The sequence below is a fragment of the Pelobates fuscus genome, chromosome 8, assembly GCF_036172605.1.
Source record: "Pelobates fuscus isolate aPelFus1 chromosome 8, aPelFus1.pri, whole genome shotgun sequence".
Taxonomy (NCBI): Eukaryota; Metazoa; Chordata; class Amphibia; order Anura; family Pelobatidae; genus Pelobates; species Pelobates fuscus.
In genome coordinates, this window is record NC_086324.1 from 90,986,627 (window position 1) to 91,011,488 (window position 24,862).

Here is a 24,862-nt window from a genome sequence, read left to right on the forward strand (position 1 = left end):
AAGTGCCTGGATTTGGCAGTAGCCTTTTTGGGTGCGTCCCTTGAAAGGTCCAAGCCAGGACGCGTTTGGCGCGTCGGAGGGCCTGAGCTTTCTGTGGCCAGTGAGTAAAGCCTGGGAGATGGTCTGGGAGAGGGCAGAGGACATAGAGCCCATAGCTGCCATAATGGCGTCAGTGACTGAGCGCTGTAGCGCCAGGGACCAAGCCTCATCAGGCAGAGACATAGGGTCAACCACTGATGAAGGGGAACCAGAAATTGAAGAGGGGATCCCCAAGCCTTGATGCATATCCATCTCACCAGGGGATAAGGGGCACCTTAGACTTGGGCATATAGTATGCTGTGGGATCCACCAAATAAAATAAAATACTAGACCCTGAACAAGCTATATAAAACAAATTCAACAGTACAGGCTAGTAGGAGTTAATCACCCCAGACTAGATACACCAGAGAGGGAGAGATAGGGGAGCTCACCAGGGCCCAGACCGGCAGACAGGGAAAGACACAAGGCTGAAACACAGAGCCGAAGGACGGAAGGTCAGAAAATGGCCGCTGCTAGTCTTGCGAGATTCACGGCAAAAAAATCCATTGAGCGCGTACCATTTGCGAACCGAACGTTCGGCGAATCAGGACTAATTTGTGGGAACAAACTAACGAACGGTTAGTATAATGTATAACAGTCGAACAAAAACCATTCACAGCAAAACAGTAGAACGCGGCAAAATAGACTAGCGTTACTATATGCCAGTCAAACTAACGAATGGCACAAATTCGTGGTGAGTTTAGCCGAAAGGGCTTAACTCAGACACAAAACTAGATGAACAGAAGTGAGGAAACAAGTGCAAAAAGGGCACCAAACAGTCAGGGAGAAGGGGGGAGACCCAAAAAGCAGAAATTAAAGGATCATTATAAGGTCAGAAACACAAACATGTATTCCTGACCCTATAGTGTTAACACCACCATCTAGCCCCCCTGGGCCCCTCATACCTGCATAAATATAGTAAAAATCTTACTGTATTCAAGCCTGAAGCAGTAAATCTGCACGCTGTTAGACTCAGAACAGTACAGGCTAGTAGGAGTTAATCACCCCAGGCTAGATACACCAGAGATGGAGAGATAGGGGAGCTCACCAGGGCCCAGACCGGCAGACAGGCTAGTAGGAGTTAATCACCCCAGACTAGATACACCAGAGAGGGAGAGATAGGGGAGCTCACCAGGGCCCAGACCGGCAGACAGGGAAAGACACAAGGCTGAAACACAGAGCCGAAGGACGGAAGGTCAGAAAATGGCCGCTGCTAGTCTTGCGAGATTCACGGCAAAAAAATCCAGTGAGCGCGTACCATTTGCGAACCGAACGTTCGGCGAATCAGGACAAATGTGTGGGAACAAAATAACGAACGGTTAGTATAATGTATAACAGTCGAACAAAAAACATTCACAGCAAAACAGTAGAACGCGGCAAAATAGACTAGCGTTACTATATGCCAGTCAAACTAACGAATGGCACAGATTCGTGGTGAGTTTAGCCGAAAGGGCTTAACTCAGACACAAAACTAGATGAACAGAAGTGAGGAAACAAGTGCAAAAAGGGCACCAAACAGTCAGGGAGAAGGGAGGAGACCCAAAAAGCAGAAATTAAAGGATCATTATAAGGTCAGAAACACAAACATGTATTCCTGACCCTATAGTGTTAACACCACCATCTAGCCCCCCTGGGCCCCTCATACCTGCATAAATATAGTAAAAATCTTACTGTATTCAAGCCTGAAGCAGTAAATCTGCACGCTGTTAGACTCAGAAAAACAAGCAGTCTGACAGGTGGTAGCCTGATCCAATCACAGTGCTTGCCCATAGGATTGGCTGAGACTGACAAAGAGGCAGATCAGGGGCAGAGCCAGCATGATTCAAACACAGCCCTGGCCAATCAGCATCTCCTTATAGAGATGAATTGAATCAATGAATCTGTATGAGGAAAGTTCAGTGTCTGCATGCAGAGGGAGGAGATACTGAATCACAGGATGCTGTGCACAGTGCTGCCCTGTGCTCTACTGACAGCAGATCTGAGTGGATGGAGGCATCATATGCCTCCATCAACTCCGAAGTCCCTCTGGTTCACTCTGAGTGTCTGCAACTGGAGGTGTTCCTAGCTTTCAATGTAAACACTGTATTTTCTCATAAAATACAGTGTTTACATGAGAAAGGCTGCAGGGAGCTACAGTTCTCACCTGAACAACCTCATTAAGCTGAAGTTGTTCAGGTGACTATAGTGTCCCTTTAAGGCCAAATAAGGAGAGAACAAAGGAAATGAAAATAGGAGCAATAAATTAAAGCTCAAAAGAGAGGAGAAATACATTTAATAATTCCCCAAAGGAAGGTCTGGAACCCTGCACTCAAAGGTAATATATATATTAACTTAATATGATACAAAAAACAGAAGTTATAAACAGTAAAAAATCAGTTTTACTATAAGAAATAATAATATAATAAAAATAAGAAATTATAAAATAATTAATCAAAACAGATAAAGGCAAACAGTTATTGGTAAGAGTAAAATTGGTGTACTTATCTTGTGTGGAGCAGCAAAGAAATAGGAAATATGTTGGGAGGTGCTGACTATTATACTGGGACTTGGTATGGGAGTGACTTATCATTATGTATTCCATTTTTTCTTACGGTTTGTATTCTTTGCTGCTATTGGTGGACAGTAAAGAAAGGGATAAGCAATATGAGCCTTCGTGTCGTAACATAACATTTTTAGTTCTCAGAGTCTTAAATGAAAACTGTTACAAACGACAGATGTTTGTAGTCTGGTAAAGTGTTAAAACCCACTTTCCCTTCAGAAAAAAGTAAAAACAGGTCCTGATCAGCATTAGCCCAGAATAGATTGGCTGTGTAAAAACAGAACAATAAATTAATCTGTTATCAATTGTTACAGAAACTAAGCCAAAGGTCTACAAATTCAACATGAACATTGTGTTTGTTTCTCTCTCACAGGAAAAGAAACTTTAATTGAGATAATAAAAGCTAAAGCTTGACAGCTGATTCCGTATCTTCCCCACAGACCATTTGTTCTCTAAAGAGATAATTCTGTATATCTGCTTCATAAAGCAGAACATTGTATAAGTCAGTCATGCACATTTAGGCACACAGCATTCTGAAGCTCGTTGAAGCTTCTGCTCAGCTTGCAGTCATCATTACTGAAATTTATGAGAAATATATTTGTATCAGTATAGTTTTGGCCATCTGTCATAACAGAGGGCAATTATTATAAAAAATACAACAAAGGTCAATATACTGGAACATATAGGAATATAACGCCATATGATAAGACTCCTCAAAAATCAGCATGTACAAATAAGGAATGTCTATTTGGTGATCCCCATTTTTAGGGCCTTTCCATGGGAGCTGATAGTTGAAAAAACGTCTAACAAAACTTTGCTTACATGAAAACATTTGATGGGTACATTAAAGGGATGCTCCAGGCAACTATAGAATTTTAATGCATTTATTAGGTATTGGCTTCATTACAACGCTGCATGTTTTGCATAATCAAATTGTTATAGTTTTCTGCACCATAGCCCTCTCACTTTAGAAAAATACTTCATTATAAAAGGTATTCACACAGCTAAGCCACTGATTGTACTAAATGATCTGAACCACAAGGCAACCTGCAATACAGGGAGTGCAGAATTATTAGGCAAATGAGTATTTTGACCACATCATCCTCTTTATGCATGTTGTCTTACTCCAAGCTGTATAGGCTCGAAAGCCTACTACCAGCCTACTACCAATTAAGCATATTAGGTGATGTGCATCTCTGTAATGAGAAGGGGTGTGGTCCCTTTGGCAAAATGGGTCAAAAGAAGGACTTGACAGGCCCAGAAAAGTCAAAAATAGTGAGATATCTTGCAGAGGGATGCAGCACTCTTAAAATTGCAAAGCTTCTGAAGCGTGATCATCGAACAATCAAGCGTTTCATTCAAAATAGTCAACAGGGTCGCAAGAAGCGTGTGGAAAAACCAAGGCGCAAAATAACTGCCCATGAACTGAGAAAAATCAAGCGTGCAGCTGCCAAGATGCCACTTGCCACCAGTTTGGCCATATTTCAGAGCTGCAACATCACTGGAGTGCCCAAAAGCACAAGGTGTGCAATACTCAGAGACATGGCCAAGGTAAGAAAGGCTGAAAGACGACCACCACTGAACAAGACACACAAGCTGAAACGTCAAGACTGGGCCAAGAAATATCTCAAGACTGATTTTTCTAAGGTTTTATGGACTGATGAAATGAGAGTGAGTCTTGATGGGCCAGATGGATGGGCCCGTGGCTGGATTGGTAAAGGGCAGAGAGCTCCAGTCCGACTCAGACGCCAGCAAGGTGGAGGTGGAGTACTGGTTTGGGCTGGTATCATCAAAGATGAGCTTGTGGGGCCTTTTCTGGTTGAGGATGGAGTCAAGCTCAACTGCCAGTCCTACTGCCAGTTTCTGGAAGACACCTTCTTCAAGCAGTGGTACAGGAAGAAGTCTGCATCCTTCAAGAAAAACATGATTTTCATGCAGGACAATGCTCCATCACACGCGTCCAAGTACTCCACAGCGTGGCTGGCAAGAAAGGGTATAAAAGAAGAAAATCTAATGACATGGCCTCCTTGTTCACCTGATCTGAACCCCATTGAGAACCTGTGGTCCATCATCAAATGTGAGATTTACAAGGAGGGAAAACAGTACACCTCTCTGAACAGTGTCTGGGAGGCTGTGGTTGCTTCTGCACGCAATGTTGATGGTGAACAGATCAAAACACTGACAGAATCCATGGATGGCAGGCTTTTGAGTGTCCTTGCAAAGAAAGGTGGCTATATTGGTCACTGATTTGTTTTTGTTTTGTTTTTGAATGTCAGAAATGTATATTTGTGAATGTTGAGATGTTATATTGGTTTCACTGGTAAAAATAAATAATTGAAATGGGTATATATTTGTTTTTTGTTAAGTTGCCTAATAATTATGCACAGTAATAGTCACCTGCACACACAGATATCCCCCTAAAATAGCTAAAACTAAAAACAAACTAAAAACTACTTCCAAAAATATTCAGCTTTGATATTAATGAGTTTTTTTTGGGTTCATTGAGAACATGGTTGTTGTTCAATAATAAAATTAATCCTCAAAAATACAACTTGCCTAATAATTCTGCACTCCCTGTAGAACAAGAGTATACCCACGGAGATTTTTTTGGACAATCTTTTTTATTTATTTATAAAGATCAGATGAGTTTACAACAAAAGGACATAATACAAAATGGCAAGACATTTAACAGTATATGTACACACAAGTACAGAATGCCCAAAAGAAGATTTTGTGAAGCAGGATTAGCCAAGCTAGAAATGCAGTCCTGTTGCATCATTGTAAAAACTGACACTCTTATATTTTTTTTCTGACAATCAACATAAATGTTCAAGGACGTTGTTTCTGCTTGGTGCGTCACTCAGGTGTGTAACTCTGCCCTTGTGCACAGAACCTCCATGCATTGTATATATTCTAAAAACCTTGTCTAGGGTGTGGGATCGTGCACTCTGTTCCTGTTTGCCTGTACCCTGCCACGTGATCGTCACCTGGTTCACTGTTGGGTCTAGTCCCTAGGGCGTCGACGCAGGGCTTGTGGCTAGTCAGCCCTAGAGTTAACAGTAGACAGTGACAGAGCCTTTAAAGCTCGGAGCCACTGCACCAATCGGAGGATAGCGGGAGGCTAATACATGTGGGTGGAGTAACAGGCAGCGGTGCGGGGCTAAAGCCAGAACCCTCTGCCTGAATACTGCAGCATACTGTGGTAAATAATGGGATAAAACGTTGTAATTTCCCTAAGTGTGATTATCCTTTTGCTTATCTTTTCTGAAATGCTGATGGAGCTATTCTTGCATAGTTATCTAAATAATGCAAGTTTAAACCATTATAATTTGTATTCATTTATTGATCTCTTACAGAGATAATTGGTACTTGGGTGAGTTCCCACACTTTTTTGAGACTTGACCCCTGTTGGTTTCTCTGTAGTTTACACAGTTCAAACTGAGGTAAGTGTAGTGAGCAATTTTGTCCCATTCCTGGGTTGTCAATTCCATGTGGAATGCTTCTTCCCATAGGGATTTGAACTAGACAGGGGGATGGTTCTCTGCATCCATCAGTAGTTGATAAAGCGCAATACAAAGGTTCTGCCTTTTTGCAGATATTCTTCAGAGGCGCCAGCGGTCAGCTCAGCTGAATCATGCAAGATACTGATGAAACAAAGTGGAGGAGTTGATGATGCCGAAACAATTCCATAGCTGTGGGTGGTCAATCTGGAAGGAGATTAGCAACGGGACTCAACGCCGACTCGCCGGCACACATCTGAAAGGCGAACATAAAAAGGCAAATGCACCCCTTTCCAGCTCAAGGGGATATGCTGTAAGTCCCTTCATTGGGTACATGGCACCATCCGGAATTGAAAGTGAAAATTTAAATCTGATCTGTAGCCAAATCTTCAGCGTAGCGCCAATAAATGGTTGGTCCCAGATCAGATCTATGCTTCTGTGTCCAGAAGCCATGCAGCTGATGGTGCCAGAAAGCCCTCTGTTGATACATGTCCTAGTCGATGGGTTGCAATAAAGGGCATGTAAGTATTGCAAGGAAAAGCCGTCTGTGCCTGGGGCCCATCCCATTTTTTTTTTTTTTTAAATTCTTTATTTATAACAAGGTGACACACCAACTTCACAATACACAGCATAAAACATCACAATGGTATAGTCTTTAGTGCGATCCAGCGTAAGCCTTGAGCCAATTATGCAAATCAGATCTTGTGTAATTCTTGGCATCGTTGGTATATTAGGCACATTGGTCTTGAAGTGTCCGTGTATGAGCGCGGTGTCTCTCCAATTTTCCAATAACATAAAATTTAAAGAGAACAAAAATGGCTGCGGTACAAGATATATCTCTCCGGTACACATTTATATAAGATCCCAGCTCTGTCCGGTGCACAGTACACAGGGCCTCTATACAACCCAGTCCGAAGGGATACGAAATGATATAATAGCGCATGACTAAGAATAGTACTGGGTGTTACCGATCTCTATTCAGTTGGACCAAAATTCAGCCACGGTAGAGATAGAATTAGCAATGAGAGCCATTTAAAGAATAAAAAGTAAAGAAAGGAAAGAAAAGGAAGGATAGAGGACAGTACAAACAAGAAAACCGGGGGGGGGGAGGGGAAGTTTGGAAAGATCAAAGGGGAGGGGGGGGGGGGGGGAGGGGGAGATGTAGTCACTCAAAATAGGAGCAATCACCCGACCTCAGTACCAGCCGGTAGAGTCTTACCCTCCTTTAGCAGTTCAGGAAGGGGGGGGGGGGTCCCAATTCATTCTCATTTAAGGGAACCCGACACGTAAGCGTCCGGTTCCCCCATAGGTGTTGGAAGAAATGAGAGCGGTGGTCCGGGTCCCCCTTCCTTGTTACCTAATCACCCACGCCACTGTCTATCCACGGTGCCCACACTCTATCAAACCTCGCCGTCGCGCCTCTGACCTTAGCTGTGAGTTTATCCATAAGGTACGTATCCTTAATCTTTTGTATTACCTTAAGGAGAGGGGGGGGGGGAGGTTGAAGCCATACCTGGGCCATTGTACGTCTCGCCGCTAGGAGTACATTATTCAGCAATTTCAGTTCCGTCCTGGTCCAGCCCTCCATAGGCCTGGCCAGAAGGAAGACCCATGGGTCCAGGTCTACCTCCCTACCGAAGATATCCTTCAGTAAGTTCGCCACTTCCTTCCAGAGTGGCGTGATCCGAGGGCACTCCCACCACATGTGTAGGTAAGTCCCTTTGTGACCACAGCCCCTCCAGCAAAGATCCGTGGATATTCTGTTCATCCTACACAACTGCACCGGGGTGGTGTACCACCTAAACATGGTCTTATATGCTTGTTCCTGTATTGATACACAAATAGACGAGACTGCGGCAGCTTCCCATATCTCCTGCCAATCCACCCCTTCTAACTCTTCACCAAGATCCGCCTCCCATTGGGCTATGTACGTAAGGGGCCCATCCCATTTTTGATGTCTTTATGGCTTCTCATAATTCCTCTATTGTTATCTCTGCCTCAAGGAGGGCTGTCGAGTCAGGGTTCAACTTGCAAGAGACATGGAAAGGCAAATACGCTGCGATCTTGTCCCGTTGCGCATCAGCAGAGCTAGCACCCTGGTCCAGAAAGATGTTATATAGGGCCGTGAAATACTCTTGAAAAGACGTTGCTATGTCCGAGGGATGAGCTGATGTCAAACTGGGTCCGTTATGTATCCTATGTATGTGAAACCTGTCCCAACGCTTTATCAACATGTGTGCCAACAATTGGCCGCATTTGTTAAAGTGCTCATAAATACAAGTTTGGACTTCTGGAGTTGGAGGTAGTTCTGTAGGAGGAAGATTGCCGAGAAGTATTTCCGGCCGCCGGATTTAAAGTGTGTATACTGGCCACTGTTGTGTGGAAGGCCCAGAGCTCCCCGAGGAGATGAGAGCAGTTCTCAGGTACGTTAAGCCCTTTAGCGTTTATTGTATGGATATGTAGCAGGCTAGGTAAGAAGGTGTGAGCCGCCATGCCAAGCTGAATTGGAAAGGAGGAGAAAGGAGAAAGAGAAAAAAAGGGGGTGGGTAGTGGAAAGAAAGAGATCAGAGAAGCTAAACTGCAAGAGGGAGAGATAACCTAAGAAGGATAGAAATCAAGGACAGGGGGGGTGAAAAGAGAGCTATGAGTGTAGAAGTTCTTAGGGTCTTTCCATGAGTGTAGAAGTATGAAGAGGTGAGAATAGCACCCCTAACAGGCAACATGTGTCTACTCAGGGCAAAGGTGTCTACCACTATTAATAAGGTTTCGGTCCCACCAGTCCCTGAGCTGAAGGTAGAATTGGGTTTCACAAGGGTTTAACAAATTCTGCATTAGCAGATTAGCCCACTGAGCTATCTCTGGGTAAACATTTTTTTTCCACTTTTTTCTTTACTGTATCTTTAAGCAAAAGCCTTACTAGGTTAATAAGAAAAATACACATTGACAGCACAGTACTGAGAATTATAATAAAACAAATTACTCACACTCAGATGAGCAAAAATGGCCACAGCCATCATTACAGATTTTAAATGGGTAAGTGCAGTGATTTCAATTTACCCCTTCTGGAAGTTTGGATAGTGGCAGCCACCTTGCTTATATTAATTTATTCAGCCAGACTGCTTCTTCAGGTTTAAAGCTCATTGAAGTGGTCTGGGTGCACTGTTCCTTATGCACTTAGTGCTGCAATGTTAAACATTGCAGTTCCAGAGAAACTGCAATGTTTGCATTGCAGCACTAAGTCAGCTTCTAGTGGCTTTCTACCAGAAAGCCACTAGAGGGCTTCCTGGATTGAAGCAGGCCTTTGGTCCAGTATCTGATGCTGGAGGTCCTCACGCTCTGCATGAGGATTTCCATAGTCAGATTCATCATCTTATGAAAGCATTGATATAATGCTTTCATATAGGGAGATCTAATGCGCGCGCGGCACTTGCAGAGGATACGCATTAGCGCCCACCCTTCAGGGGCCGTCATTGGGGGTGGAGCTTCGACAAGGGATAAGGTAAGTAAATAAAGTGTTTAACCCTTTATTCACCGGGGAGAGGGGGAGGTGCGAGGGAGGGGGGAGCGTTAGTGCCAGGAATACAGCTTTGTATTTGTGGCACTACAGTATCCCTTTAAGGATGGTTGATGCTTTTCTGCGACAGCCATCATCCACCTTTTGCCCCTCAGTGGTTAGGAAAAGCCTGCCAGCAAACTGAGGAAGCCTTCATACCCAATCCAATACAGGAGTCAGCACCAACACAGCTACTACATGGAGGAATCCTGTTCTCCCGGCGGAGGGGTAGAGGGGTCCTGTACTCCCACACTTGGGAAATCGCTGGAGCTAGGCAATTTCCAGGCTTAGAGATCGCAGACACTATGCAGCGGCAGCCGTCATTCACTTGGTGCAGCTCAGGCTGGGGAAGCCATCTAACCCCTCCGGGTTCAAGAAATGGCTAAGGCAGACATACTTAGACCACTGCGCTGATGTATTTTACAGCCTTTATGGGAGGTCCTGGCAGCGCACTTGGGAAACCATCAAACAATTTCCAGGTTTAAAGATGGCTGATTCCAAGCACTGCAGCCATCATTAGAAAATGAGCAAGGCAGCTGGCCCGGGCACCGCCCATGTGACTGAATAGTCAGTCCACCCCTAGTTACAATTCAAACACCATTTATAACTGTGTTTCTAAAATGACATACCAAAATACATATTAAGAATTACCTGTTAATCTTGTCCAGATGTTCCGCTAGTACAAATGGCTTATCCTCAACAGCATCACTCTGTATAAGAGGCAAGTATATAAAATATCATTTAACATTTTTAGCTTCTCATTTATCCTGCTAGTTTTCTTTATGTTGACAGCCAGGTGTAAAGGACAGATCTTAAAACAGTGACTGATCGAGAACTAAGATGGAGGTGCCCAGTTACAGGATGAAGAGATGAGGATTCCTACATTTAATTATAATTTTCAAACATATATATTTATTAAATATATGGATCAGTAAACAGCTCCTTTTAACCTATGTTAAAAGAGTTGATATTCCGCTCTACATTGAATATCAGAGTGTTAAAGATCTAATATTGTGCTACATTTATGAATGCATGTTGACACTTGTAAGAGGTTATTCTCTAAACTCAGATTATGTTCAGCAATGTAGCACAATGTTACATAGTTTCAATATTTATGTATAACTAAAACACTTCTTTGAACAAATAACACAGGACATTTAAAAGTATGGGGTTGGTAAAAGGATAGGGGAGCAAAGTTCTAAAGCAGGAATAAATACTATGGAAACCAGAGGAATGGTGGTCCTTCTCAATCTAATAGTGTCAATTGTTCTTGCTCCACTTTTATTTGTGACACTCTTCAGCAGGGAAATAACAAAGAGCTATTCTACAGTGTATTGAAAATACTTCCAGCCTCAGAAAAAACAGAATGTCCTCAAAGCAAAGTACCGTATTACAATGTATGAAGTGATGAATGAACTTGCGATATTGTAATTACAAAGATGATATAACATAAGCACCTGCTTTATCCTTTATGCACAGGAGAATACCTTTATTATAATGTACAACTTTCTAAAATGTAAGTTATTTTCCTTTCCCTACTGATATCTGGAATATCCATATTTTACATAAATTTACAAACCCTTTACTCGCAAATTATTATTATTATTATTATATTATTTATATAGCGCCATCACGTTCCGTAGCGCTGTACATTGGGACACTAAATGACACAGGGACACTAAAATAGGCTAAATTGTCAGCTGGAAACCATGATAATCAAATTGCTGGCAAATGAATATTCATTCAATTTTAAGATCTCTTATTCTGATGGCAAACCTACAACTTTGCTAACGAAGTGGGCAGTAAACATCTACTCACACCCAGAAAGCAATGAGAGTTGTGTGTAAACACTGTGATCCAATGTCATTATAAGAGCTGGAAGATGCACACCGATGAAGACAACCAAAGATAAGAAAACAGTTTAATCTGTACATATGATATTGACATTTTTACCCAATCTAGTCATTAAATCTCTCTGCCATGAAGTATCTTGTCAGGCGCACTCGTCATCTCTTATCTCATTCATAAAATATAGTCTTTTCAAACTTTTCTAACAAGTCTGTGTTACACAAAACCTGAGTATTTAGCATCACATTGATAGTCACTAGTTACCTTTTTCTGATAGATGTCCAGCACATTCACAATATCATCTTTTGAGGGACAATTTAAAGTGACAAGATCTTTCTCCAACGATGACATCTTTAAAAAAGAAAAAAAAAAAAAAAAGAAACACAAATTGTTTTGAAATATCCACAACATGACTACAATGAAATATAACAGTTCGTTCATGTTTATGGGAAATTGTAATGCTTGCTTATTTATCAAAAAATGATTTCATTGGTGGGACTAGACTGATCACTCATTTTTGGAAACCTCTGGTTTCAATCCTTCCACACAATCTTGACTATGACTTACAGTTTTCACCTTTGACAATCCTACTGCATTTTACCACCCTAGTGCTTTGAAAGATACTAAAACTCATAATGCGTCCTATTGACAGCCACCAAGCTGCTAGTCACATGAAATTGGAAAAGCAGTTCCTTACCCTTACTAGCAGATGGATCCCGAAGATAGAGAACATAAGGAAAATGGAAGAATCGAGATTATCTCTCTCGCTTTTTACTATAAGTATCTCACAACCTGGACCTATGGGTTAACTTTGTTGCGCTATTTATGTTGTCCTCTCCTTATACCTTGGCCAATGTGTATACCAGGGATATGACCAGTTTAGTTTCTTTGCACTCATGCTTCTGTCTTCCAAACCCTCACTTCTCATCTCATCGTAACCTCAACAATTTCTCGCATCAAGCTAATTTTTCTCCCTGTCTTTTGTTTCTTGGCAGTATTTTCTTGGCAAAGCAAGTTTTATTTTTCTCTCTGTTTCTTTTTGTAATATGTGTTCACGATCTAACACCCACTCATTGGTTGGAAATCAGTCTTTTATTGTTATGGTGTCGTCGTAACCCTACTTGAACTAATGATATCATGCATAACTTTGTCTTTAATGTTTATTTGTGCATTGTGCAAATTTTCCAAAAACATTTTTTTTTATTTTAAATAAACAACATATCACAAACCATTAAAAGCAGAAAAAGTATACATGCAAGTGGTATCAAACACTTTGGTTCTGTTTTAATATTCACAGATTAAAATTATTTACCTATATGTTTTATACCTTGATGCTGAATAATACACTAAAATTAAAGCACACATCTCCATTAGAACCTAGCTATGTTTTGTTTATTTAAATTGTATTTATGAACCTGTCCACTAGTGCCCTTTTTTAGGGAACACTACCTTTAACAAAACAAAATTGCTACAAAGTGATAGATAAACAGATGGAGAGAGACACAGATAGTTAGAGAAGTATATATTTAGACTTGTGCATGGCACGATTCTTCAGTTTAGGTGAGCAGCATTGAGAGCATTATTTCCCAAAACTGAAATTTTGTTTGGGGCGTCTGACGGTCGTTCGTGTGACTGTTCTGCTTAGCTGAGCATTGTCCATGGGACAAATATTCAGGAAGACATTCAATCTTGCCAAAAGAAAGTGGGGTAAAATGCGCCTGTTTGTGTGCAGCATATCAAAAATGGTCTATAATATTGCCTAGCCTATTGTCAAAGCAATATCAGGTAATTTTGCTATGCCAATAATTAGTCAGAATTAGATTATGAATGTACACTAGTGGACAAAATTGTAGAATTAGGGAAATTTGTATTTCTGAGGTTTAATGGCTCATTACATTAGAATAATGCCATAAAATTAAATATTATTAGAAATATTATTTCAAACAGATTGTAATAAAACAAACTCTTTTGCTTTGTCTTTATTCTATTAAATGTTATAGCCAAATAACCTTAAAGGGATCCTATAGTGCCAAGAAAACAAAGCCGTTTTCCTGGTACTACAGATTTCTAAGGTCCCCCCCCTCCCTCGGCGCTGAAGGGGTTAAAACCCCTTCAGTCACTTACCTGAATCCAGCGCCGATGTCCCTCGGTGCTGGGTCAGGTTCCACCCACTCTCCTCCCCCGACGAGGTAGACAGCCACTGATTTCACATTGCAGCACTAAGTGCAAAAGGGACACAGCACCCAGACCACTTCAATGAGCTGAAGTGGTCTGGGTGGCTACAGTGTCCCTTTTCTGAACGAGACTGATTGTTCTGAGAGCCAATCATTTGTAATTATCATACAGGATGGAACAATAAGGTGTTAGTATGAGTCAGCTCTCTTTTCCATTTTTCAGAATAGAATGACTCCTATTCAGTAGGGGATTTTTCATATAAAGAAAGAAAAAAAGTGATTGGGCAATTAAGTACACACTCTCTCCTTCCATCCTGAGAAGAACAAAGCTTTCCCACACATCCAGTCTGTATTGTGATTATTGAAAAAGACGGGTTCTCTGTGCAAAAAGGTGCTTATATTCAAACATTTATAAAAAAAAACAAAAAAAAAAACAGCCACAACACAAGTGTAAGTATCTCTCTGATCATACAAAAACAAGGGAAAACTGAGTGGCATACAAAAGCCAGCACCAGTAAGTACAGTGGAGCACTATAATACTGTAATAGTGTAATACAATACACATTAATCTTTACATTTGTAAAGGGTTTCGATATCCAAATGATAAAAAAAAATAAAAAATCTAAATATGTTTTAGAAAGGGGTGAGATCAGTGTGTTAAAACTTCAAATGGAACTCACATGGGGCAGAGCCTATTGGGGACAGATTCAGATCTCACAGGTGGGTATGACACTGTCTCTCTCTCTCTCTCTCTCTCTCTCTCTCCTCAAATTAATCATTGAGAGGACAAAAGAGATCTGATCCTGTTTTTCACCTTACGGTATCCATGTTTTTTTGTTGTTTTTTTACGTTTTTTGCATAAGGAGAATACCTTCATTGTATTGTAATGTACAACTTTCTAAAATGTAAGTTATTTTGCTTTCCCTTCTGATATCTGGAATATCCATATTTGACATAAATTTACAAACTCTTAACTTGCAAACGACACAGGGGCACTAAAATAGGCTAAATTGTCAGCTGGAAACCATGATAATCAAATTGCTGGCAAATTGATAGATTCAATTTTAAGATCTCTAATTCTGATGGCAAACCTACAACTTTGTTAACGAAGTGGGCAGTCAACATCTACTCACACCCAGAAAGCAATGAGAGTTGTGTGTAAACACTGTGATCCAGTGTCATTATAAGAGCTGGAAGATGCACACCGATTCTGCTACACTGTCCATGAAGACAACCAAAGATAAGAAAACAGTTTAATCTGTCTGTACAGGTAACAATATCAAATTATATATTATCACAACTAATGGTTTATTATAGCTGAAGAATTGTACACGATCTACAAATTCACTCATATTGCATAACTATTACAAATCAGCTATTTTGGCCTAAACTTTACTTGCCATATGCCACTCATTACTAAAAGAGAGAAATCCTAAATGGGTCATATATTAAGAACTAAATGAGATCGCAAGCACTGTTCTCACCTGTGTACTGTCCACAAAATGAGTTGCAATTCCAGCTTTTTGCACATCTCTGCCCTTTAATCGAAATCCAGTAAGCGCAATAAATAAGCCAATTTTCCCTGGAAGCCGAGGCAAAAAATACCCTCCGCCAACATCTGGAAAAAGTCCTGTATAAACAAAATATGTATGATGACATTCCAGGATGTAAAACAATGTGAGATAAACATTGCAGCTGGCATTGCTATATTTAGGGCTATCACCTGATATCTGATTACTCAGCCAATCTAATATAAACAGAATCTTTCTTTATATAAAAATAAACTTTGCACAACAAATACTTTCACCTTGAAAACTATATGTTACTAGCACATATCATAGCATACTTGTCAGGTGGAAGTAAAATATTCAAAGTTAAATGACCACTATAGTGCCAGGAAAACAAACTTGTTTTCCTGGCACTATAGTGTTAATAGGTCCCCCCCGCCCTCATGGCCCCCCTCCCGCCGGGCTCAAGAGGGGTTAAGGAGTTAAACACTTACCTTTCTCCAGCGCCGGGCTCCCTCGGCGCTGGGGACTCTCCTCCCTCTTCCAATGTCATCCGCCAAATGCGCATGCGTGGCGCGCATTAAATCAGTCCACAGGAAAGCATTTCCCAAGTTCTAAGTTTGAATGCTTTTAATATGTATTAGATTATGAACAAAAAAAACCTCAAACAAACCAGACACATTAATGATACTGATAAGTGTAAAATGTGTGTGTGTGTGTATATATATATATATATATATATATATATATATATATATATATATATATATACACACACACACACATAGTGTTCAAGTAGAGATTGTAGCCGTATTAGTAGATGTATTAGCCGTATTAGTAGATGTAAAAAAACAGATACAATTTTTATCTTGCAATACCTTTTTTATTGGACTAACAGAATTTTTTAAATGACAAGCTTTCGGGAGAACCTCCCTTTCTCAAGTCTGAAGCATTTCTGAGCAAGACGACACATAGAATTCAAAGTTGAGTTGTGACACAGGGGTTAAAGCGACATTCTTGCAGAGGGATTAATTTTTGTTGGAGGTTTGGTGGTTGTCTGAAGGCCAAAACGGGTGTTTCAGAGAAAATGTTTTTCAGAGTCTCATCTTCTGTCCACATTGGTTGTAGGTCTTTGATGATTTTCCGTACTTCCCCAAGAGTTGTAGGTGACCACAAGTGTCACTCGTGTAGATATTTTTCTTTCTCTCTGTACTGTTGCAGGCGTATGCGTGGAGTTTTTACAGCAGAGTTGATTTGTTTGGTAATAGTCTTTGGTTTGTAGCCTATCTCATAGATTGGGAGAGTACATTAAGATGGGAATTACGGTCATTAGGATCAGAGCATATGGGATGGTACCTAGTGGCTTGGATGTAGATGATGCTCTGTTTAGTATGGAAGGGGTGGAAGCTGGAGCTGTGAAGGTAGCTGCACCTGTCTGTGGGTTTTCTGTAAACCAATGTGTGGATTGTGCCATTGTTACATGTCACAGTGGTGTGCAGAAAATTCACAGATCTAGTGGAACATTCCATTTTTAGTTTAATTGATGGATGGAATGTGTTAAAAGAATGGAACTGTATCAGTTTTTCTTCGTTTTCAGTCCAAATTATGAAGATATCGATATAGCTATAATATTTGTATGGTTTGGGGAACTTTTTTTTAATAAAGGTTAAAGGTAAACATTTGACGAGAAGAGATACAGTGAGGGAAAAAAGTATTTGATCCCCTGCTGATTTCGAACATTTGCCCACTGACAAAGAAATGATCAGTCTATAGTTTTAATGGTATGTGCATTTTAACAGTGAGAGACAGAATAACAAAATAAAAATCCAGAAAAACGCATGTCAAAAAAGTTATAAATTGATTTGCATGTCAATGAGTGAAAAAAGTATTTAATCCTTTCGACTTAGTACTTGGTGGCAAAACCATTGTTGGCTATCACAGACGTTTCTTGTAGTTGGCCACCAGGTTTGCCCACATTTCAGGATAGATTTTGTCCCACTCCTCTTTGCAGATCCTCTAAAAGTCTTTAAAGTATTGAGGCTTACGTTTATAAACTCGAACCTTCAGCTCCCTCCACAGATTTTCTATGGTATTAAAGTCTGGACACTGGCTAGGCCACTCCAGGACCTTAATGTGCTTCTTCTTGAGCCACTCCTTTGTTGGTTGTGTGTTTTGGGTCATTGTCATGCTGGATTAGCCATCCACAACACATTTTCAATGCCCTGGTTGAGGGAAGGAGGTTCTCACCCAAGATTTAACGGTACATGGCCCCGACCATCATCTTTTGATACGGTGCAGTTGTCTTGTCCCCTTAGCAGAAAAAACACCCCCAAAGCATAATGTTTCCACCGCCATGTTGGACGGTGGGGATGGTGTTCTTGGGGTCATAGGCAGATTTCCTCCTCCTACAAACATGGCGAGTTGAGTTGATGCCAAAGAGCTCAATTTTGGTCTCAGCTGACCACAACACTTTCACCCAGTTCTCCTCTGAATCATTCAGATGTTCACTGGCAAACTTCAGACGGGCCTGCACATGTGCTTTCTTGAGCATGGGGACCTTGCGGGCGCTGCAGGATTTCCGTCCTTCACGGCACAGTGTGTTACCAATTGTTTTCTTGGTGACTATCGTCCCAGCTGCTTTGAGATAATTAACAAGATCCTTCCGTGTAGTTCTGGGCTGATTCAGAACCGTTATCATGATCATTGACAAGGTGAGATCTTGCATGGAGCACCAGTCTGTGGGAGACTGACAGTTATTTAGTGTTTTTCCATTTGCAAATAATCGCACCAACTGTTGTCACCTTCTCACCAAGCTGCTTGGCGATGGTCTTGCAGCCCATTCCAGCCTTGTGTAGGTCTACAATCTTGTCCCTGACATCCTTGGACAGCTCTTTGGTCTTAGCCATGGTGGATAGTTTAGAATCTGATTGATTGCTTCTGTGGACAGGTGTGCTTTATACAGGTAACAAGCTAAGATTAAGAGCACTCCCTTTAATAGAGTATAAAAGACACATGGGAGCCAGAAATCTTGCTGATTGATAGGGGATCAAATACTTATTTCACTCATTGACATGAAAATCAATGTATAACTTTTTTTGACATACGTTTTTTCTGGAATTTTGTTTTGTGATTCTGTCTCATTGTTAAAATAATTGAAAGTCTGTGTGAAATTTAAATTTTGTTTTTAAAATAGCACATTAAAGGGAGACACTATGGGCACCAAGACCACTTCATCTTACATCTCAGGAGGGATTTGAAAATGGCTGTCCAACGACATCAATCCCTATCCAACTTGACAGAGCTTGAGAAGTTCTCCGAGATGAATGTCAGAAACTACCCTAATGCAGGTGTGTAAAGCCTGTAGCAGGATACCCAAAATTACTTGAGACTGTAATCAATGCCAAAGGTGCTTCAAATAAGTATCAAGTTAATGTTCTAAATAATTAATATACATATTTATTTACTTTATTTATAAATAAAATTAATTTGTCACCCCTCCTGGGTGGTATATATTTCTGTGTATTCCTCATTCTCGGGTCCTCTATCAGAGGACTGGGAGTCTGGGGGTTGTGCGTAGTATCTAAGCTGTTCCTAGAACTGCACTCTTCTGGACAGCGATCTCAGATGTCCCAACTTTTGGGCCACAGCCCTAAGTCCTATCACAACTGAGAATACTAGTGCCTTCACTTTTCATATAAATTCCAGCTCCTCTTACAGCCCTTTTGTCCACATTTTCATGTTCCTTCTTCCTGATGTTATAGTCAATGGATATTGCCACATCCACCACAGCAGTCTTCTGTTCCTTATCTACCACCACATGTCAGGTTGATTGGCCACTACCTCCTTGTCTGTCTGGATGTGAAAGTCATACAGGATCTTAGCCCCATCATTCTCAACTACCTTTGTGGTATCTCCCATCTGGATTTAGGCAGGTTCAGAACATATTCTGTGCAGATAATTTAGTACACAATTGCAGCAACTTGGTTGTGCCTTTAAGTGTTTGCTGGCTCTGCTAACATCTTGCACCTGGCTACTTTGTGCTGGGTTATCGTAGATTACACTTTGCACTGTCTGCACCTTGGATCTTGCCAGACAGACCCCCACTTCTATTAATCTGGTGCGGAATGTCTGTTTCTGTGCTGGCACTATTAGTGCCTCAGTGCTGTCTTTAAGTCCTGTATTTTCCAACCACTGTTAGGACCATCCACTATCTGCCAGTGGTACACACCATGGAGAGGTTTGCCTTGCCATGGAACCTTCTCCTTTTATGCATCCTCTATCTGTTGTTGTCTCAGGCATTCCCTTAGCAGTTTATCTATGGTAATCATCTTTGTGATATACTTGTACTATTCCTTCTGGTACTTGAGCTCCTTGTGTTCTGATCATCTTCCCTCTTTTTGCTATCATCCTCCCACAGTTATCTAGTTCAAACGGCATTCCGGAGTGCTTATATCTTAGTTAGGTGGATGAGTGACTCAGTGTTCCGCTAACTCTTGGCATACGGTGTGATGGTAGCATTTCCTGCTGCTCTATTACATTGTCTGCCTACCTTTAAGTCATCTGAAATAATTACTCCTAAATCCCTTTCCTCAGATGTCGAGGTTAGGACTCTATCAAATATTCTGTACTCTGCCCTTGGTATTTTTTTTATACCCCAGATGCATTATCTTGCACTTATCCACATTAAATGTCAGTTTTAGGACTTTTTCAGAATAACGTATACAGTTGAGTTTGAATTATTGAAAAATTCTCGCTGGCTATTGATTAATCCCTCTCTGGATAAGGATTGGAGATTCCCTGACTCATCAGACCTCACCCTACCTGGGCAATGGCGACATCTTGGGCATCTGATTCCATGGGAGCCTGGACTACCTGGGCCTCAGATTCTAGTAGCACAAGGAATCACTGCCTAGTCATACTCCAGGGTAAAGGTTCTAAGTTTGGGTTCAGTGTCCTGTCCTCCATATCCTCTCTATACCGCTTCAAAAACACCTAACCTCTGCAATACACTTATGTCATGCTTCCTTCTAGGCTTGGGGATTTCCCATTAGTGATGCTGCCATGTTGGCCATGAAATAAATTCTTACCCATTTCCATGGCAGCATCAACTTCCCACCCTTCAGTAGAGGCTCGACTTTAATACTGAGAGGGGATTTAACTCATTTGTAAAGCTGCCAGAAAAATAGCCAGGACAAGAAAATTCAGATTAATATGGGGAAGAATTTTGCTATTTTCTGTTAAATCAATAAGCAGAACGGTTTCTCCTGTCTGCAAGAAAACCTCTTGTACTCAATTATACAGGTTTCACCAATGATATATAAAACATGCCAACAATCTTCGCATGAAACATATTCAGGATCAGGACATGTAAAATTATAATGTATTTATAAATGATCAATTTACTAGCAGGAAACACATAGAATTATCAATAAATAGAATTTTATTAAAAACAGGCCCAAAAGAATCATTTAGCAGACTCATTTTCCTATAGGAAAACATACACATTTACCCACAGATCTCCAAACCACGCACATTCTGCCATGCAACGTTCTAAGACTAGGTATAAGTAAACAGAGCACACAATATACAATAGTCCTAAGTGTGGAATCCACAGATGGGTTATGTGTTGGTAAAGAGAACAGGAATATTTGATAAAATAATTATTTTAAAAATGTTCAATCTAAACATCTGCTATTTTAGATATAAAATAAATGAAAAATTTTAAGAATATGTAATTCTGTTTATGTTTTTCCATGTGTAAGTATAAGGAAGGACAACTGCAAATGCTCATGAGTCACCAAGCATTTAATAAAGACAAAAAATGACAACTAACATTTTGTTAGTTGTAGAGTTATATTACTGAACAAGGTATTGTACCATTTATGCTTGTCCGATTAGATTTTGAACACAATTACAGCCGCATGGCAGCATTTTTAGTGTGACCATTTGTACAGGTCAATACAGTAGGTCATTACTTTTGGAAAAAAACACCTTGAAGATGTGCCAAAATAAGTTCATTAAAAGTGCATTGAACTGTTTCACCCAAACAGCCTTCAAAACACTTCTCAGGGCAGAGCAGAAACCGACAAACGAATACAATTAAGAAATCTAAGTCAGAATCTCCTGACAACAATTCTCCTTTCAAGTAAAATAAGCTTTTCTTCTCTGTCTTGGCAAGAGTAAATATATGGGAACTAAGTTTCGGAAACAGAGGGAAAACATTTTTGTTTTAACTTCATTTAAGGGACAACTATCGGTTAAAAATTGCAACAAAACAACTTTAGCTTAATAAAGTGGTTTTGGTGTAGAGATCATGTTGATGCAGTCTCACTGTTTAATAATCTGTGAATTAGGAATTAACCCCTTAAGGACACAGCTTCAGAAGCTTGTCTTACGCTTAATGACACAAGCAATTTTTGCATTTTCTGGCTGTTTGCGTTCAACTGCAATTTGCATCTCTCTCGTTTATTGCACCGTCACATATTATATACTGTTTTTTACAGGACAGAAAGGGCTTTAATTTGATGTAACATATATATATATATATATATATATATATATATATATATATATATATATATATATAAATGCTTATTTATTATCAAAAAATACAGAAAAATGCAAAAAATAAATAAAAAAAATGTTTGTTTGTTTTTTACAGTTTTTGCAATAATAATGTGTGCATAATTAGTGCAGGTTAAAGAAAGCAATTAAAATAAATTCATTTAGTTGTTCTGATTTACAGAATATATAATGTGTCTGTGACTTTAAGTTTTTTTGGTAGTTCCAGGTCACAAAGCACAAGGAGTAAAATAAACTTTTAATGTGGAGCTATTTTAGAATTTGGTCTATTTTAGAGTTTGTCTTGTAAGCTTAATAGCCATAAAAGAAAACAAAATTGCCACACAAAAGTATATATTTATATAAAGTAGACATCACAGGCTATTTACCTAAGGTTGTTTTGACACTTTCTACATATTCATTTCACCGCCAACCTCTGCTAAATATTGGAGAAAAATTGTGGGTTTTTTTTGGTTTTTGGCACACAAACTTATAACAAAGAACTTCTCATGTGTATTTTGTAAAGTTGGTGTGTGCTATTCCTGTATTTTGTGTTCAGTTACATCTGCTGACTAAAATGACACCCCCTTTGTATGTCTTTGGCACTATTTTGTGAAGCTACAGTGCCATATATGAGACCTGTCCTTTTCAGTATTCACAGTAGAATTATGAGACGGATTTAATGAGCCTATGCTTCCATTTGGGGTATTATAACAGTTTGCCTGTTCAAAAAAAAACCACAAAGGCCTACCATTTGTAAAAGTTGACACTCCAGGGTATCTCATATGGTGCATATTGTGCCTTAACATGCCCCCATTTTTTCACCAATATATGCCAAAGTATGTGGTAAAAAATTATTTTGGGCTTTTTTTTTTTTACATACGGATTACATTTTTGCTGGGCATTTTGTATATTTCATATGTGCCACTAAGTTCAAACCCCCCAAATTTATGCTCAGCTAAGTCTTCTGAGTAAAATGACACCCCCATTGTATGTCTTTGGCAATAGTTTGTGAAGTTACAGTGCTGTAAAAGAGACGTGACAAGTTCAGGTTTTTAAGTGTGGATTTTCATGGAAGGTTTTGCTGCGTCCGTGTTCCACTTTGGAGCACTTGAGCAGGCTACATATTACAACTACACCATAAAGGCATACCATTTCTTAAAGAACACATCCCAGGGTATTTCAAAAGGCATATTTTGAACCTTAGCGTGGGATAATTGTTCCGCTAGCTTGTACCAAGTGTAGTGGTAATAAGCGTTTTTTCTGCCTTTTTGACACACAAAGTAAGTTTGCACAGTATATTTTGCAAACCTTATGTGTGCTACGACTGTAAAATACTTTGTATGTTGCTCATCTATGTCGGCTGAGTACAGCAATACCCCCGTATGTACCTTTGCCAGGTATATGTGGACATTGGAGGGGCACATTTGGGACATAGCCATTCCATTTTTTTTCAAACTTTAAATTTTCACACTGTGCCCATGTCCCATTTTAGAGTATTTTACCAGGCTATATAATCCAAATATCCCATAAAGCTATACCATTTCTTAAAGATGACATCCCAGGGTATTTCAAAAGGCATATTTTGAACCTTAGCATGGGATCATTTTTCTGTTAGATTGTACCAAGTGTAGTGGTAATAAGCATTTTTTCTGCCTTTTTGACACACAAAGTGAGTTTGCGCAGTATATTTAGCAAATCTTATGTGTGCTACGACTGTAAAATACTTTGTATGTTGCTCATCTATGTCGGCTGAGTACAGCAATACCCCCGTATGTACCTTTGCGCTGTTCCATGTTCCATTTTGGAGTAGTTTAGATGGTTGGTTATTGAAACTTCCCCACAAACACACACTATTCATTAAAGAATACACCCTGGGGTGAATTTTGAACCTTAGTGTTGGATCATTTTTTCTCTAGTTTGTTCCAGGTGTAGTGGTAATCAGCATTTTTAAATTTATTTTTTTTACTTTTTTAAACTTTTTAAAACTAGTTTTTAAACTTTTGTTTTGCTTATTATTTTTTTTAAACTTTCCTTAACTTTCTTTTTACAGATTTAACATTTTTCTAAGCTTTTTTTTACCGTTAACCCCTAACTAGCAGTAAGCAGCACTAACCGTGAATTCCCTATTTTCACATAACTCCCACCCACCCCAGCTAGCAATCTGCTGAGGACTCTGGGAAAAGAGCTGTGGAAGTAACGTCCACTCCTCCTGGAGAGGCTGGCCGACTTCCTGTCTGTTCTGTGCTGGCTGTAGGGAGAGTGAGGTGAGTTTAAAAATCCGAGTCCCCAGCCTGAGGTCGCTTATGCTGAGCACACACAGACAGACTGCTGAGTACATACACACAATACACTGAATACACACACAAAAAACACACACAGAGACTGCTGATACACACACTGACATCTAAATACACACAGATGCTGAAAGCACACAGGCTGCTGAATACACACACACACAGACTGATGAATACATAAAGAATGCTGAACACACACAGACTGCTGAACACACACACAGAGCCTGCTGAATGCACACAACCTGCTGAATACACACAGGATGCTTGATACACACAGGCTGCTTGATACACACACACACAGAGACAGACTGATGAATACACACACAGACTGCTAAATACACCCAAACTACTGAATACACACAGACTGCAGTGAGGGCCGCAGTGTATGTGTTTTTGGAGTGCTGTGTGTGTAGGGATGCTGTGTACGAGGGGTGCAGTGTGTGTAGGGATGCTGTGTGTGTAGTAATGCTGTGTGTGAGTGGTGCTGTATGTGTGTGAGCGTTAGTATGTGTGTGAGGGGTGCTGTGTGTCAAGGGTGCTATGTGTGTGTGAGGGTGCTGTGTGTGTGCGAGAGGTGCTTTGTGTCAGGAGTGCTGTGTGTGAGGGGTGCTGCGTGTATGTGTGGGTGCTGTGTATGTGTGGGTGCTGTGCATGTGAGGAGTGCTGTGTGTGTGTGTGTGAGGGGTGCTGTGTCATGGTGGTCCAGTGGTAGTGAGTTCCTGAATACCCCACACTAGCATTCAAACAACTGCCCAACCTGAGACAGAGATTGGTCTGCAGCAAATTGACACCAGAACAGGAGCT

At 40.3% G+C, this 24,862-nt stretch overlaps 1 protein-coding gene across 1 annotated transcript in view; it reads right to left on the reverse strand.

The window, feature by feature from the left end:
* The window catches only part of HIBCH (3-hydroxyisobutyryl-CoA hydrolase), a 206,669-nt gene that overhangs the window by 37,332 nt on the left and 144,475 nt on the right, over window positions 1-24,862 (reverse strand). Inside the window, exons 8-10 of the mRNA XM_063430164.1 lie at window positions 15,177-15,322; window positions 11,783-11,869; window positions 10,322-10,380 (exon numbers count right to left, since the gene is read on the reverse strand). Coding sequence (XP_063286234.1) covers window positions 10,322-10,380; window positions 11,783-11,869; window positions 15,177-15,322 — 292 coding nt within the window. The remainder of the gene's footprint in view (window positions 1-10,321; window positions 10,381-11,782; window positions 11,870-15,176; window positions 15,323-24,862) is intronic.